General features: G+C 41.5%; 1 protein-coding gene across 1 annotated transcript in view; it reads left to right on the forward strand.

Moving 5' to 3' along the window:
• The window catches only part of LOC132155070 (dihydropyrimidine dehydrogenase [NADP(+)]), a 189,051-nt gene that overhangs the window by 51,337 nt on the left and 120,777 nt on the right, over nucleotides 1-16,937 (forward strand). The window contains exons 4-5 of the mRNA XM_059563847.1: nucleotides 8,309-8,396; nucleotides 8,608-8,769. Coding sequence (XP_059419830.1) covers nucleotides 8,309-8,396; nucleotides 8,608-8,769 — 250 coding nt within the window. The remainder of the gene's footprint in view (nucleotides 1-8,308; nucleotides 8,397-8,607; nucleotides 8,770-16,937) is intronic.

The raw sequence follows: 16,937 nt of genomic DNA on the forward strand, positions 1-16,937 counted from the left end.
ATTCTGAAGTCATGCTGGAGAACACGGTCATCAGGTTTTTAAACAAACTCGTGGAGGCATTCTGGTAAAAAGGGGGTGCACCAACTTGCTCAAAATGGGAGATTTTAATACATTTTCCAATTCAACTTTTCACAAATTGTTATGCTTATAATGTAATTTGTAATGGAAAAAAGTACTTAATTAGAAAAATGCAAAACAGTTTTCACTAGTGTTCTCAGACCACACTGTATTTTATCTGTAAAATTCAATAAGATTAGTGGTGCAGTTTATTGTGGTGCACACACTTATTGGTGTTATTGTTACTTTTATTATGCAAATTGTGGTGATCTATTGATTCACAATTTTTTTAACAATTATAGCTAGAGGGAAAGATCTGGTTGTCAGTGTGTTTTGCAGTGTTATTTTAGCAGTAATATTTATATTATAGTATCTATCTATCTATCTATCTATCTATCTATCTATCTATCTATCTATCTATCTATCTAATGCTTAAAGTATATGTGCTGTTAATCACATTTTCGGAAATTAATCACTGTTAATCACGATTAATCCTACCTAACTTTAAAGTTTTTAAATTTACTTTTATATTGCAATAATTTCACATTGAATCTTCAAATTAATGAACAAACAATATAAAGACAGTATTGCCCTATCATACACCCGGCGCAACGTGACGCAAGGTGCAGCACAAGTGTGTTTGCTAGTTTCAGTCTGGCGTCATTCGCATTTTCTCATCCAGCACCACGTCGTTTAATTAGCAAATGCATTTGCGTTCATTTGAGCGCCCATGTGCGTGCTGGTCTAAAAAAGAGGTGTGTTCAGGCACATTGCTGGCGCATTGCTATTTTAAGAAGCTGAAAATAGACTGCACCATAGACCAATTCAAACCGGGTCTAAAGTCTGGTGCAATGTTTTTTCTTTGTTATTTATTGTATGCACAGCAGCACACAAACATGCCAAATATGAAACATTAAAGGATTGCAATGCATAAGAATTTTTTGTAGGCTAATTAAATATGTATATAAATGCCTACATGTCATAATGGAGTCATTGCATGTATCAGAATTAGACTATCCATCTGCTCACACGAGCAGCTCAGTTTCATCTCGGAGACGCGTTCTGTCTTTGAGCTTGCCAAATTAAACAATTATTTACAAATTGTGTAAATAGCAGATCTGTCATGGCACGAGCACAACTGGCTCTTAAAGGGAATGCAAGAGGAGACTCTGATTGGTTTATTGCACGTTACACTCAAAAAAAAACCCATTACTCATTAAGAGAATAGGGACAACCCGTTAAGACCATGCGCCCGGGCGCGCCAACCGTTTTTCCGTCATTAAAATAGCAAAAGTGGATTTGGACATGCCCTGAGTGCACCTGCACCATGCGCTTTACACTTTGCATTTAGATCGTTAAAATAGGGCCCTATATGTTTAATATTTTTTTAATGGCATTGAATGAAAAATCAAAAGGATAAACAATTAGGGATGTGATGTGAGACCAGTTGGATCTCGCGAGACACATCGGGGAACGTGGCGATAATCCTTGCAAAACAATTTCAACAATCCTTCAGTCAATTTACATAAGATTAATTGTTTAAAGATGGCGATCTCAATTCAAACACCCACACAAAATTATTCCTGAATTACAATGATTCAGCAGTGACTATTGTGACTGTTTCACATCGCGAGTGTCAGTGGAGCGTGAGAAGCACTTTGTTGCTGCCCATGTTAATTATTCATTCATGCTGCAGGTGATCCAGATAGAGCAACACAAATCACACATCATTATTTCTGTTTCAGACATGTAGATAACAGAAATACTGGGATAAAAGTTTATAGTATGGGTATAAACACTTATTCTCTTTACAGTAGCGATTAAATTATATTGCGTTGTATTGTAACACAATATCCTCTTCCGCCACGAGGTGGCAACAACTGCCCGTTTAAAAAAAAAAAGTATTTGTCATTGAATCGTTCATTCAAAAGATTCTAATTGAGAAACAGGTCTTTATGAATTGAGACACTGACTCCTTCATTTAATTCTTTTATTTATTTATTTATTTATTTATTTTTAATCGAGAGAATCGTAATCTTCAATTTATAGGCCTATATGAAAAAAGAATTCTCAATTTATCCAGAATCTTGCAGCTCTAGTTTACATTATGTTTATTGCTGCATATAACTAATTAAAATAGAAATTTAATTTCATAAAATACAAGATTTGATTTCAAAATGCACCTACAGCATCTAACAAAAATATTTCTTTATAATATTAGTTATATTTAACAATAATAACTCTGTTTCCAATCCTTATCCATCCAAATAAAATGTTTTACAATTATTATTTTTGTTTTCTTTGTATATTTTTCTCAGTTAGGCAGGCATTCCTGAGAATGTAATCTGAACATTCGGGACACGACGGGAAGTCGTGGCCTAATGGTTAGAGAGTCGGACTCCCAATCGAAAGGTTGTGAGTTCGAGCCCCGGGCCGGCAGGAATTGTGGGTGGGGGGAGTGCATGTACAGTTCTCTCTCCACCTTCAATACCACGACTTAGGTGTCCTTGAGCAAGGCATCGAACCCCCAACTGCTCCCCAGGCGCCGCAGCTTAAATGGCTGCCCACTGCTCCGGGTGTGTGTTCACAGTGTGTGTGTGTGTTCACTGCTCTGTGTGTGTGTGCATTTCGGATGGGTTAAATGCAGAGCACAAATTCTGAGTATGGGTCACCATACTTGGCTGAATGTCACTTCACTTTAGAAGTGTCACAGGAATATGTTTTTTACAGGATCTGTTTTAACCTCTTTCTGTAATAAAATGGGGAAAAGTACTGTAGGTCAGGCTTATGTGAGGCTTATGGGGTTGATAGAAAACCTTTGTTCGTATGCAGCTACTGTGTACAAACCAAGACAGTGACTAGATTTCTGAAATGAAAACAAGGCTGTTTGTACTTCAGTGAGCAATAAATACATTTAGTCATCAACATAAACTTCAGCATGCAAGACTCTTCAGAATAACCACATGTTCCCCTCAATATGCTTATACATCAGTGTGCAACTTGGTCAGAGGTAACGGAAATAAATACAGTCCCTTATCACTTTATGTATTTTGTATATTCCATCCAACTGTGCTAAGTGCAGACAGTGCTACTTTATCAGGTTCATTAGGATTATTGAAGGGATTCTCAGTTGAGGATCATTAACAGTGAAAGATTCTGCACTCCACTCCACATGCGCATATGACAAGAACATATATTTCCTCAACATCAGTCAGATACGACTTCTGTCAAATGAAATGAGTATACATCACTTTGACACTATAGCGACATGGAGTATTACCACTGACATAGTACTGGAGCAGAATTCTTATTGCATGTTTAGTCTGACCTCCCATTGTGGCTCGTTTATCGGCAGGTGCTAAGACCAGGTAACACACAAATAAATAATGAAACAAGGTGCTGAATTCAAGAGTGCAGGTGTCAGAGCTTAGTGCTTCTACTGCGTTCATACAACAGAAAAACGCCCAATTTACTATTGAAAATGTGAACGCCACCTCCAGCGCAGCACTGGGTGCAATGCTAAGGAGGTACGTACTGTACATGGGTAAATGAGTTATTTTACATCAGCCAAAAGCAAACTGAACTGTGGCATTATTAGGCACAAGCAAATATTTTGGGGCATAAATGTTGTCAGATAATGTCATAACTGATATAATTGAGAATCCCCATGGCCTCCATTCTTAAATAATGTAAAAATCCCAGTAGCAACACCGCAAGCAGTCTAGCATTGACTCTATATGTTTGTCTTCAATGTCCCATGCTACAAATAAAACTGGAAGGTTGCTTTCGTTATGTCAATTAAGTATGATTTTAAAGGTAAGGAGACTTTGGAAATGTGCCTTTCTATCTTGTACATATGCCTACCACATATTTACAAGCTATCGTTCTGGTGTTGCAACACCATTACTGAACAGCAAGCAGAAGTGTATTCAGATTACATAACAAATGACTCTTATGAGGTGGTTCTTTTTAGAGAACCCGCAACACAAAGCACAACCAGTGCAGTCTGATTCCTGAACAAAATATTTTAATGAACCAGTTAGGGCTGTAGCTATCGAATATTTTTGTATTCGAGTATTTTGGGGAAGTCGTGGCCTAATGGTTAGAGAGTCGGACTCCCAATCGAAAGGTTGTGAGTTCGAGTCCCGGGCCGGCAGGAATTGTGGGTGGGGGGAGTGCATGTACAGTTCTCTCTCCACCTTCAATACCATGACTTAGGTGCCCTTGAGCAAGGCATCGAACCCCCAACTGCTCCTCGGGCACCGCAGCATAAATGGCTGCCCACTGCTCCGGGTGTGTGCTCACAGTGTGTGTGTGTGTGTTCACAGTGTGTGTGTGTGTGCATTTCGGATGGGTTAAATGCAGAGCACAAATTCTGAGTATGGGTCACCATACTTGGCTGAATGTCACGTCACTCACTTTTTTTTTTTTTTTCTACCAAAAATTCCATCGATTAATTGAGTAATCGGATAAAATGTGTTTTTGCTTAATTAAAGAGCAATATGAATTATGCAAGAGAAAATAAGACTCCTGGGTCTCTTAAAATTAACAACTAAGTTTCCTTTTTTAGAAAAAAAAATGTTTTAATTTTTTAAATGCATAGAATGCAATGCATACATCAAAAATAAACATTTAATTATTACCCATTGTTTCTCTGTCTGTACTTGTACTGTGAACAATGACAATAAAGTTGACAGATGAATTAGGTGCATTTAAGTGCCATTCAGTTGGGTTTTTAAATAAAGCATTTTCTGAGATGCACATTAAACATTAAACACATAAAACATTAATTTAATGCATCTTTTAATTATTGAAAATTTACTTAACTTTTTGGTAAACAAATGGGATTTACTATTAAAAATAAAACATGGAAGAAATGTTGTGTGATTAAATCTTAAAAAAATAATAATTTTTGAAAAAATTTTTTTTCTGTTTTTTTGTAGTAGGCTATGTACATTCTGCTGAACAATAGTCTTTAACCGGACGTTTATTTTGACGGGTTGGTGTACCTTTACAATTCTGTGTATGTGATGTGACGCTAGTTTTACTCAAATCAAATGGTCAAATGCTCATGAAGTGACTGTCAGAGCAGTTCTGGAGATGTTGTTCATGTGTTCACGTCCTTATTTAGTGAGACAGCAGATGGTGAAATCACCGCGAACGTCACATGCGCTTCAGTGTGTGTGATAAAGGAAGACGCGCTTCTGCTCCATTCATTAACAGAAACATGCAGGATTCATATTTTAATAGTCTGTTCTGGCTTAATGTTTACAGATATTAGTCCATATTGTGATTTGATGTAAGTGCAATGACCTATTTTTGATTATTTCATTCAAAATTTGGCAAATTCTGTGCCATGTCCCGTTAAACTGTAAATTCCGTTTTTTATGACTGGATTCCGCGATTCCGTCAGCGTTATCTGCATCATGGAAATCATAGGGCTCTAGTTGTGGTATGCCAGCTCTATCTTGCAACGGACACACGCCACGACGTTCTCTTTACGTTTACCCGCGCCCTCAAATCAAAACACTGCTGACTCCTTGCAGTATGCGATTGCGGACGCGACGCTTGTGTCGCCTTCTGCTTTGTGGGTGACGTAAACACATTGTGTCACATTAAAAAAAATAATTGCGAAAGAACCTGACGTGAGATTTAAAATAAATTAAAAGAGGCTTCGAGGCAGAGGATTTTGCCTCGATCATTTTTTGTAATCGAGTTACTCGAGTTACTCGAGGAATCGTTTCAGCCCTAGAACCAGTTCTTTTTCAATGAATAAAAAACATACAGTGCAGCCTGTGTAGACTGAATCACAAACAAATGACACTTACAAATCTTTTTTTTTATTTCTTTTCAAAGAATCAAAAACATACAGCACCGATGGTGAAGTCTGATTACTAAACAAAATAATCTAATGAACCAATTATTTTTAATGAATAAAAAACACAGTGAAACCAGTGTAGTCCAATTCCTTAACAAATGACTATTTTGAGCAGGTTCTTTTTAGTGAAACAAAAGCATGCAGTATATATGTGTGTGTGTGTGTGGTTGGGGTATTTTGATTAAAATGAACCCATCATTTGGTGATGAAATGAGAATTTATATTTCCAGATATTTATTCCTTACAAGTACTAAAAGTATTGTTAATCAGATCATTAAGGTAATGGAAACAAAACGTTTTAGCAATTCTTAACAATTCCCAACTCTTATTGTAAGCCAGTTTGATTGATTGCAGGTTTAAGCCAAGATTTTGTTGTGAGCCTTTTGGTAGATGCATGCAGCCCTGATACACACAAAACTCTTAAATGAATGTAGTCTTTTCTATTGACATTTATTTAAATGCATTAGCTTCCAGTCAGTCAGATATTGTACACTTTAAGTGACAGGTCATCATAAGCCAAACCATTTTTATAGATGTACCGTATGTGACACAAAAAAGTGAACTATGATTATTGCACCTTGTGTGTCAAACACATAATATTTTTGCTCTAGATTTCAACTGGAATTTTATGGTCACAGGGACCTTAACTACAGTATATGCAAAGCTGTTCTGTTCGCTATTTTTGATGGAATATACAGCATGCATTTTGTTTCTCCATGAATATTTAATTGGCTAGAGCCAAATTATCCCATGTATAATTTAAAGCAAGCATGTTGTTGTCTACCAATATGGAGTTCCCTGGTCATTATGAAGTCAGCAGTATTTATAAGAGGTATCAGTCTTCACAACAATCAGTGCAGAGACATGTCTAGGATAAAACAAGTAATTTATTTTCAGCTCTCCTTTTTCGAACCATACAAAGGGCAAACCATTATCTACTACTGCTCATTGTCAGCAGTGTCAATAGTATATTTAACTTAGGATTTGTTATACTTTACCTTTCTTTTGTATATAAATGTGTGGGTTTTTCTTTAAAGGAATAGTTTATCCAAAAATGAAGTTTTGATTAAAGTACTCAGGCTTTTAAGTTGTAAACGAGGTTGTTTCTTGATCAGAGAAGATTTGGAGAAATGTAGCATAGCATCACTTGCTGAATCCTCTGCAGGGAATGGGTGATATCAGAAAATATCCAAACAGCTAAAAAAAAAAAAAAAAACATCACGGCTATCCACTATATGGTTTGGCTTCCAGCTGATCAATTAATGTCTTGTGAATTAAAAAGCTGCATGTTTTTAATATACAAATTCATCATTAACAAGTTTTTAAATTCAAACTATTCCTCTATGCTTAATATTGCTTTCTTCAGTGTAAAAAAGTTATTGCAACTGAATCAGGGGAGAAGTATGCACAGATCAAGCAACGTTTATATGCAAAGACAGTCCAAAAATGTTTGATGTGAGAGGACAAGATGGACGTTTTAATTGGAGCAAGTGTTATTATGGTATTTCGGGCAGAAGTGATGATTTGAAAATGCTTTAATCACAAAGGACTCTATTCTCTGAAGGTTAGGCAGAATGCTTCTCCACTATGGAACTCCGACAAGTAGCGTGACAAGATAGTTTAACTGTTTATATCTCTTCAGGAGGTGTGGCAATGCACATTTGAGTCTTGTATTATTAGGATAACAGATGTCGAAACGTGATTTTATCTAGAATAAACAAATGAGTTAAATTAGAATCTGTCTACATACAATGAATAAAGATTCACCTCAGTTTAAATCATATATATGCACGTTAATATTGCATAGAACAATGCAAATGGCATTAAACATTTACATGTGAATTTCACGGCACATCGTTCCCCTCCAGCCACATTGCACATGATATGAACTCAAACAACAAGTACCGGATATACAGTTGTGACATTTAAGTGTTAATAAATCACAATATAACAGGTAAATATAAAGATGAACTTACATTCATGCACACACATTTATTATTTGTAGAAGATGGCGGCAGAAGCTAAACTGACTGAACTGCCATAGACATGCAGTACATGCACAACTACACCATATACAGACCAAACAGGCTACCCATACAAATATCTAAGGAATTTATTAGATTAATGATGGATTTATATTTAAAACACACAGCTTTTCACTTCACAAGACATTAATTGGTGGACTGCATAAGTAGTATGAACTGTCTTTCTGACGGCCCCCATTCACTTCAGAGGATTTATTGGTGAGCCAGTAATGAATTGATAAATTTTCATCAATTTAAATTTTTTGGTTGGACTATTCTATTGAAGCAATGGATTAAATCTTCTTCAAGCACAAGTTTAGAAAATTTTAATGATTTAGATTTTTCACAGATGCCTGAAATGTGCAGATGCTCCTTGCCAGAAAAGCTGTCCCACCAATTTGGATATCAAGTCTTTCATCACCAGCATTTCCAACAAGGTAACACCTATCAAAATATTTGAACTCACTTGCTCAGCAGCTACACCAAACACAGTTTATTGATGTAAGGTAAAGTGATAATCTTATAATCCTTTGGTATATTTATCAGTTAGTTAAACACATCACTTACACGTGGCTTTATTCGGCCATGTAAAATCTCCAAATCACTGCTTGAGTCCATTTTTATTGTTGACTCTGTTGTGTCTTCTAGAACTACTACGGTGCTGCCAAGGCAATCCTGTCTGATAACCCTCTAGGTTTGACCTGTGGCATGGTGTGTCCCACCTCTGATCTGTGTGTGGGGGGCTGCAACCTCTATGCCTCTGAGGAAGGCCCCATCAATATTGGTGGGCTGCAGCAGTTTGCTACTGAGGTAAGATGCTCTTCAAATGCAATGGCTAAAATCGCTGATTTTTCGAACTTAAATCAATGGTCTGGGGGCAGTTGCATAAACTTGTCTTAAGAATGAGTTTGACCAGCTAGCTGTTAGCCAAGGAGTAATCAGTCTTATTTTGGGATTCAAGTAAGACTAATCTATGCTTTTATGTAACTGGATTTAAAAAATGATGACCAGTTTTAAAGAAAAAAATCTATGACTAACTTGTACGACTAGTCTAAACCATTTATGCAACTGGCCCCTGGTGTGGTGATCATTCAACTGAACTCGATTCTGAAATGTCTTGTACGTTCAGTTCTTCACTCACATCCCTATAACAATCACCAGTCTCTTTTTAGTTCCTCTGAGAAAAGTCAGCGGGAAAGTCTTCTCTGATGGAATGGGCCTTTTTTCAGAGGTCTAAATCAAGAACAAGCTCAAGAAGGAAGAGGGAAAGTTGAACATTGCTCTCTCGTTTTTTTCTTTCCTTTCTTCGTTCTCAATCTTTTTGAGGAAAAAATTATTTTTGAGACATTAGAATTGAGATTTTTTTTTATTAGCCTATTATTTTGCACTGTCCAATTTTAGCTTATATTGGCTAATTTGATGGTAATTATTTGTTATTGTCATCTGGCTGTGATAGAGGTAACTGTGTCATTATTATAAACACTTATTTATGACATCCAAACTGGCAAATACTATATTGAAGTATAACCATATTTATATACTACCATTCAAAAGTCTACAAGTCTACAAGTTGGTATTATTCTTTAGGATCTTTATGAAATATCTGCAACAAACTTTGTTTAAAATTCCTCAGTAATGTAAAACAACACCCTTTTTTACCAGCTCTGTTCACAGCGACCCATTTCAGTGCACTTCTTTTTAAATGATAATGAGCTACTGCTCACCCCGGCCCACTCTTCCACTTTTTGTGTATTCGGTGGTGCGTTACCCTCAAAAACAAAACTAATCCCCTGTGTTTTCAACAGTGTTTGGTTCATTACTCAAAAAATGCTATTTATTACTTATTACTAGTTACTCCTTTTAAAAGTAATGATGGTAACACTTTATTTTAAGGTGTCCTTATTACATATGTTACATGTACTTACTATTATAATAACAATTAATTATGCATAATAACATGCAAGCCAAACCCTAATCCTAACTAAAACCATATGTGACGACTGGGTGAAGGAGGATCTGGAAACAAGTGCGAGCTAACAATTTAATGAGAATTAGACAAAAAAAACTAGAGTACAAAGACAATGCTGGGAAGACGACAATCCAAGGTGGTGGGGAGACGGTGAGTAATCCAGATGATGATGGTGAGAAGGCAGCAGGAGAGGATGGCACAGGAACTGCGGGGAATAGAGCCGAAGGTAAGTCCAGAAGCAAAAGACAGGGTTACCGACATTAAACAACGTTCTCACAAACACAAGACGTGAGACAAGCCAATATATAGGGAGTGTGTAATGAGTGACAGCTGCTGCTGATGACAATTAACGGAGACGCCCACAAACTAATCAGTGCAGAGGCGAAACACACAGACTTCACCACAAAGTGCACCACAACCGTGACAGTACCCCCCCCCCCCCTCTAAGAACTCCCAGAAGGGCCTACCTGCTGATTGTAGTCATCAATAAGGGAGTGATCCAATATGTCCCTAGCAGGTACCCAACTCCTCTCCTCCGGACCGTAACCTTCCCAGTCCACCAGGTACTGGAATCCTCGTCCCCTCCATCTCGAGTCCAGAACACGATTAACCGAATAAGTCGGTTCCCCATCTACGAGATGCGGCGGCGGGGGAACCGGAGTAGGCGGATTAACGCGTGCATAAAACACGGGTTTAATTTTGGACACATGAAAGGCGGGGTGTATCCTCCTGTACGCTGGAGGTAGTTTGAGGCGGACTGTCACCGGACTAATGATCTTGGTGACAGTAAACGGGCCAATTAATTTGGGAGCTAATTTATTAGACACGGAGCGCAGAGGAATGTTACTGGTAGAAAGCCACACTTTTTGACCCACGACGTAAACGGGAGGCTTTGACCGGTGGCGATCGGCCTTAGCCTTAGTGCGCTCCCTCATCCGGACCAGAGTCTCGCAGGCTCTAGTCTAGGTGCGGTGGCACCTCTGGACAAACGCGTGAGCGGAGGGGACCGCGACTTCAGATTCCAGACTGGGAAAGACTGGTGGCTGGTAACCTACACTACACTGAAACGGAGAAAGGCCTGTAGCTGACACTGGTAATGAATTGTGAGCGTACTCCACCATAGAGAGTTGTTGACTCCAGGAAGAAGGATTCTTGGAGACCAAACATTGCAACGTCCTCTCTAAATCTTGGTTGGCTCGCTCAGATTGTCCAATACTTTGGAGATGATAACCTGAAGACAAGCTGACTGACGCTCCTAGCAATTTACAAAACTCTTTCCAAAATTTGGATATAAACTGAGATCCCCTGTCAGAAACCACGTCTACCGGGAGGCCATGAAGCCGAAAGACATGATCTAAGACAGTGACCGCTGTCTCCTTGGCTGTAGGTAATTTGGGCAAGGGAATGAAATGTGCCGCCTTCGAGAACTGGTCCACTACGGTCAAAACGACCGTCATGCCATTAGAGGGCGGGAGGGCGGTAACAGAATCTAGCGCGATGTGGGACCAGGGTCTCGAAGGGACAGAAAGTGGTTGAAGAAGCACATCAGGAGGCCGGTTAGATGACTTACCACTGGCACAAGCCACCAGAATCGTTGTTTAACCAACCCATTAGTTTGACTTATCCCTGGGTGACAAGCCACGTTAGAACAATGACCCCACTGAACCACTTCGGACCTTAACTCCTCCGGCACAAATAAACGGTTCGGTGGACAACCAGGCGGCGGCGTTACCCCTTGTAAGGCCGTCTTGACCTTCGACTCGACCTCCCATACGAGTGCTGAGACCACTAATTTCTCAGGTAAAATACACTCGGGAGTCACTGGGTGGGCGGAGGGATCAAAAAGACGTGATAGAGAATCGGGTTTGACATTTTTGGAACCCGAGCGGTACGATAAAGTAAAATCAAAGCGACCGGAAAAAAGTGCCCACTAGCCTGCCTGGAATTGAGTCTTTTGGCAGTTCTAATGTACTCTAAATTCTTATGATCGGTCCAAACAATGAAAGGTACCCCTGGGCCTTCCAACCAGTGACGCCACTCCTCTAAAGCTAATTTGACGGCCAACAACTCTCTGTTACCAATGTCATAATTACGTCCAGCAGGAGATAATCGATGAGAAAAGAACGCGCAAGGATGTACCTTATCATCCAAAACAGCCCGTTGGGACAACACTGCTCCTACCCCCACCTCTGACGCATCGATCTCCACCACGAACTGCCGTGTGGGATCAGGGGCCACAAGGATGGGAGCCGAAACGAAGCGGCTTTTGAGGTTAGTGAACGCAGACTCAGCTGCGTCCGACCACCTGAACGGAGTATTGGGAGAGGTCAAAGCTGTCAGAGGTGAGGCTAGTTGGCTGAAATTGCGAATGAAAAGCAGATAGAAATTGGCGAACCCCAGAAACCGCTGTAGGGCCTTACGGGAATCTGGAGATGGCCAATCTATCACAGCCTTAACCTTGTCAGGGTCCATAGGTATTCCCTCGGATGAGACGATATACCCTAGGAAGGGAACAGACTGCGCATGGAATACGCATTTCTCCGCCTTGACAAAAAGCCCATTCTCAAGTAACCTCTGGAGCACTCGTCTGAGATGTTGAACGTGTTCCTGGAGAGATGAAGAAAAAATCAGTATGTCATCCAGGTAAACATATATAAACTGATCTACCATATCTCTCAACACGTCATTCACGAGTGCTTGGAAAACCCCGGGCGAGTTGGAGAGCCCGAACCGCATCACCAAGTATTCAAAGTGCCCTCTGGGGGTATTAAAGGTGGTTTTCCATTCATCCCCCTTCCTGATTCGGACCAAATGATAAGCATTACGTAAATCCAATTTTGTGAATACAGATGCTCCCTGTAACCTCTCGAAAGCTGAAGACATGAGTGGTAATGGATAAGTTTTCTGTATCGTAATGTTGTTCAGCTCTCGGTAATCAATGCAAGGTCGCAGAAAACCATCCTTCTTACCCACAAAAAAGAATCCCGCCCCCGCTGTAGAAGAGGAAGGACGGATGAACCCAGATGCTAAGGAATCAGAAATGTATTTCTCCATGACCTCCTTCTCAGGAATAGAAAGAGAGTATAACTTGCGCTTAGGCGGAGACTTACCTGGCACTAAATCTATGGCACAGTCGTAAGGACGATGCAGAGGAAGAGAAGCAGCACAGGACTTACTGAACACTTCCTTCAGGTCCATGTACTCTGCGGGCACGTTTGGCAACACCATGTTCTCCTTCTGAAAGACAGAAACAGGGACAATAGGACAAGCAGAAACCAGACAAGACTCATGACAACTTTCACTCCACAATGTGACTGTGTTGGAACCCCACAATGATTTGTTTCACAATGATTGCCAGAAGTGAGTAGTGTGATGGGTTCAGTGTGGTGCGTGACGTGAGGCAGTTCCTGGCCGTTGAGTGCGGTGACATGGATGGGAAGAGACACAGAAAGGACAGGAATGTTCAGGTGATGTGCAAGGTGTGAATCGATGAAATTACCTTCGGCTCCGGAGTCCAGAAGGGTGTGGCAGTTGTGAGAGTGATCTTTCCACCGCAGTTTCACCGGAAGGAAGGTCGATGATGTCGATGAGGACTTCCTCAACTCCTGTAGCGGAGATCCCACCCGATAGTAGCCTCAAGTTTACTACCGGGCTGGCTCTTTTACCGGGCAAGAGAAGATTGTATGTTCTGAGCCTCCAAAGTATAAACATAGTCCTTGGGACCTCCGCCGCTCCCTCTCCCTCCGGGACAGCCGAGCTCTACCCACCGTGTGGAACGAGCCACAACACGGATGTTGATTCTCCCACACCGCCGTCCCCCATAGGGCGGCCTTGCCCGACAGTAGCATGAGCGTAACTGCCACTTTGGATTCCTCGGTGGCGAAGGTGCGGGGCTGCAAGGCGAAGTACATAGAACATTTATTCAGAAAAGTTCTGCAAAAAGCTGGCTCACCGGAGTAGTTTTCTGGCACCGGAAGTCGCGGCTCTGGCCGGAAGTGATCCTGGGGGGTCTCCCGGGGGACGGGCGGCACAGGCGGTGCGATGGGCGCAGTGGGAGAAGTGAGCTGATGGATCTGCTGGGTGAGCTCGGACACCTGTGCCACCAGCGCTTGGATAGCGCGTCCGGTGTTCGAGATGCTCTCCTGCTGCTGATCCATGCGTTTGACACTGTGTTGCATAAAGTCCGTGAGAGTGTTGGTGCTCGCTGCTTCCATGGTGGTGAGAACGTTCTGTGACGACTGGGTGAAGGAGGAGCTGGAAACAAGTGCGAGTTAACAATTTAATGAGAATTAGACAAACAAACAAGAGTACAAAGACAATGCTGGGAAGACGACAATCCAAGGTGGTGGGGAGACGGTGAGTAATCCAGATGATGATGGTGAGAAGGCAGCAGGAGAGGATGGCATAGGAACTGCGGGAAATTGAGCACTACTTAAATGTATAATTACACTGTAACAAGGACACCTTAAAATGAAGTGTAACTGAGACATTCACTACAGCTGCTTGAGCACAGCGAATATGGTGATCAACGTACAACTGGCTGAGGTTGGAAATATGCTAATACGGGACAGTCCGTCAGTGCTGTATAATGTCATACTGCTTAGAAAATCAAAACGGCTTGATAATTGAGACTTTAGTTTTTTTGGGTGTCTTGCTAGGCACATATGGGAAAAAGCCTTTTTTCTCCTGCGGTTTGGAGCAGAATGCTGTCACCAATGATACAACATCACTGACAGCTTTGTATATGACTGCGCCTCACACTGACTGCTCTGCTATTAGAGCATTAAGTCTAACGAGGCATTTTCTAAAAGCATTTTCAGGTAAAGCAAATTTCCTCTTCTGAGTTTGGGGTCCCCATACAGCGACCAGCCCCTCAATTTAATCCAACCCCTTGTCACATGGGCTGAGGCCTGACAGGCCATCCCTGTAGTGCCAAACTGGGTGTTAGAGACAATGAAATGGGGTTATTCACTGCAATTATCAGCCGCTACTTCCCTGTCCCCAAAAACAGATGGTGGCCTCCAGCCCATCCATGATCTCAAACACCTGAATCACGCCCTCATGAAAAGGTTGTTCAGGATGACTACGCTGAAATTTAACCTTGCATAAATTCACTCAAGAGACTGGTTCTTTTCACTGGATGCATACTTTTTGCTCTCCCCTTTGAGACAGATGGGAATCCGCACTCTCAACTACCTCGACAACTGGCTCCTTCTGGCCCAGTCAGAGGCAGAATTAATATCACACAGGATCCTTCATCTCAGCCATTTGGAGTACCTGGGACTCAGGGTCAATTGTTGTTCTCCAGCCAATAAATATCGTTTCTGGGAACAGTTTTAGACTTAGCCCAAATGAGAGCTGTAGTCATGCCGGATCGAGCTCTGACTATACAGAGACTGGCAACCTCCTCCAAGATTGGTTCCGATCGCCCACTCAAAGCGTTTCAGAGAATGCTGGGCCTTATGGCAGCAGCATCGCAAGTGCTACAGTTGGGTCTGCATTGTTAGCGCCCCCTTCAGCGCTAATTTAGACTTTTGATTTGACAGGTGTTGTCATTTTTGCAAGAGCTGCTGCATAAGGGATGCTTCTCATGCCCTGATCTAGGGCCAATAGGTTGAGAGACACAACGCAGTCATCCGCTTTCTAAGGGGCACCAGGAGGCTGAATCCCTCTACCGTCCCTTCATGGAATTTCCCCACGTTGCTGAGAGCCCTAAATGACGTGTTGAGAGACATGGTAGATCAGTTCATATATGGTTACCTGGATGACATATTGATTTTTTTCTTCGTCTCTCCAGGAACACGTGCATTACATTACAGTACTCCAGAGGTTGCTAGAGAATGGGCTTTTTTTCAAAGCGGAGAAATGCATTTTTCATGCACAGTCTGTTTCTTTCCTAGGTTACATCGTCTTGTCTGAGGGAATACGTATGGATCCTGACAAGGTTAAGGCTGTGATAGATTGGCCAAGTCCAGATTCCCTTAAGGCCCTACAGCGGTTTCTGTGGTTCGCCAATTTCTATCTGCGTTTTATTAGCAACTTCAGCCAACTAGTCGCACCTCTGACCGCCTTGACCTCCCCCAGAACAATGTTCAGGTTGTCCGATACAGCCGAAGCTGTATTTACCAACCTCAAAAGTCGCTTCATTTTGGCTCCCATCTTAGTTGCCCCTGATCCCACACGTCAGTTTGTGGTGGATGTTGATGCGTCAGAGGTGGGAGTTGGTTGTTCGTGCCAGAGGGGTTGCGGTCTGACGTTGTTCAATGGGGTCATTGCTCCAATGTTGCGTGTCATCCAGGAGTAAGCCATACTAGGTTCTTAGTAAAGCAACAATTTTGGTGGCCACTAATTGCTCGCGACATTGACGATTTTGTTTTGGCCTGCTCGGTTTGTGCCAGTGGTAAGATGTCTAACTGACCTCCAGATGGGTTACTCCAACTGCTGTCTGTCCCCTCGAGACCCTGGTCCCACATCGCACTAGATTTTGTTACCACCTCCCACCCTTTTATGGAATGATGATTGTTTTGACCGTAGTGGACCAAATCTCGAAGGCGGCATATTTCATTCCATTGCCCAAACTACCTTCAGCCAAGGAGACAGAGGTTACTGTAATTGATAACGTCTTTCAGTTACATGGCCTCCAGATGGACGTGGTCTCTGACAGGGGTTCCCAATTTGTGGCCAAATTTTGGCAAGAATTTTGTAAATTATTGAGAGCTACGGTTAGCCTGTCTTCGGGTTATCATCCCCAGAGCAACAGTCAGTCCGAGTGTGCCAACCAAGATTTGGAGAGCACGTTGCCATGTTTGGTCTCCAAGAATCCATCATCCTGGAACCAACAACTCTCGATGGTTGAGTACGCACATAACTCGTTACCAGTGTCATCCACGGGCCTCTCCCCATATGAGTGCAGTATAGGTTACCAGCCACCAGTTTTTCCTAGTCTGGAATCTGAATTCGCATTCTGAACTCGAGACAGAGGAGACAAGGAGTCCAGTACTTGGTGGAC

This window comes from Carassius carassius, chromosome 12 (assembly GCF_963082965.1).
Source record: "Carassius carassius chromosome 12, fCarCar2.1, whole genome shotgun sequence".
In the NCBI taxonomy this organism is placed as follows: Eukaryota; Metazoa; Chordata; class Actinopteri; order Cypriniformes; family Cyprinidae; genus Carassius; species Carassius carassius.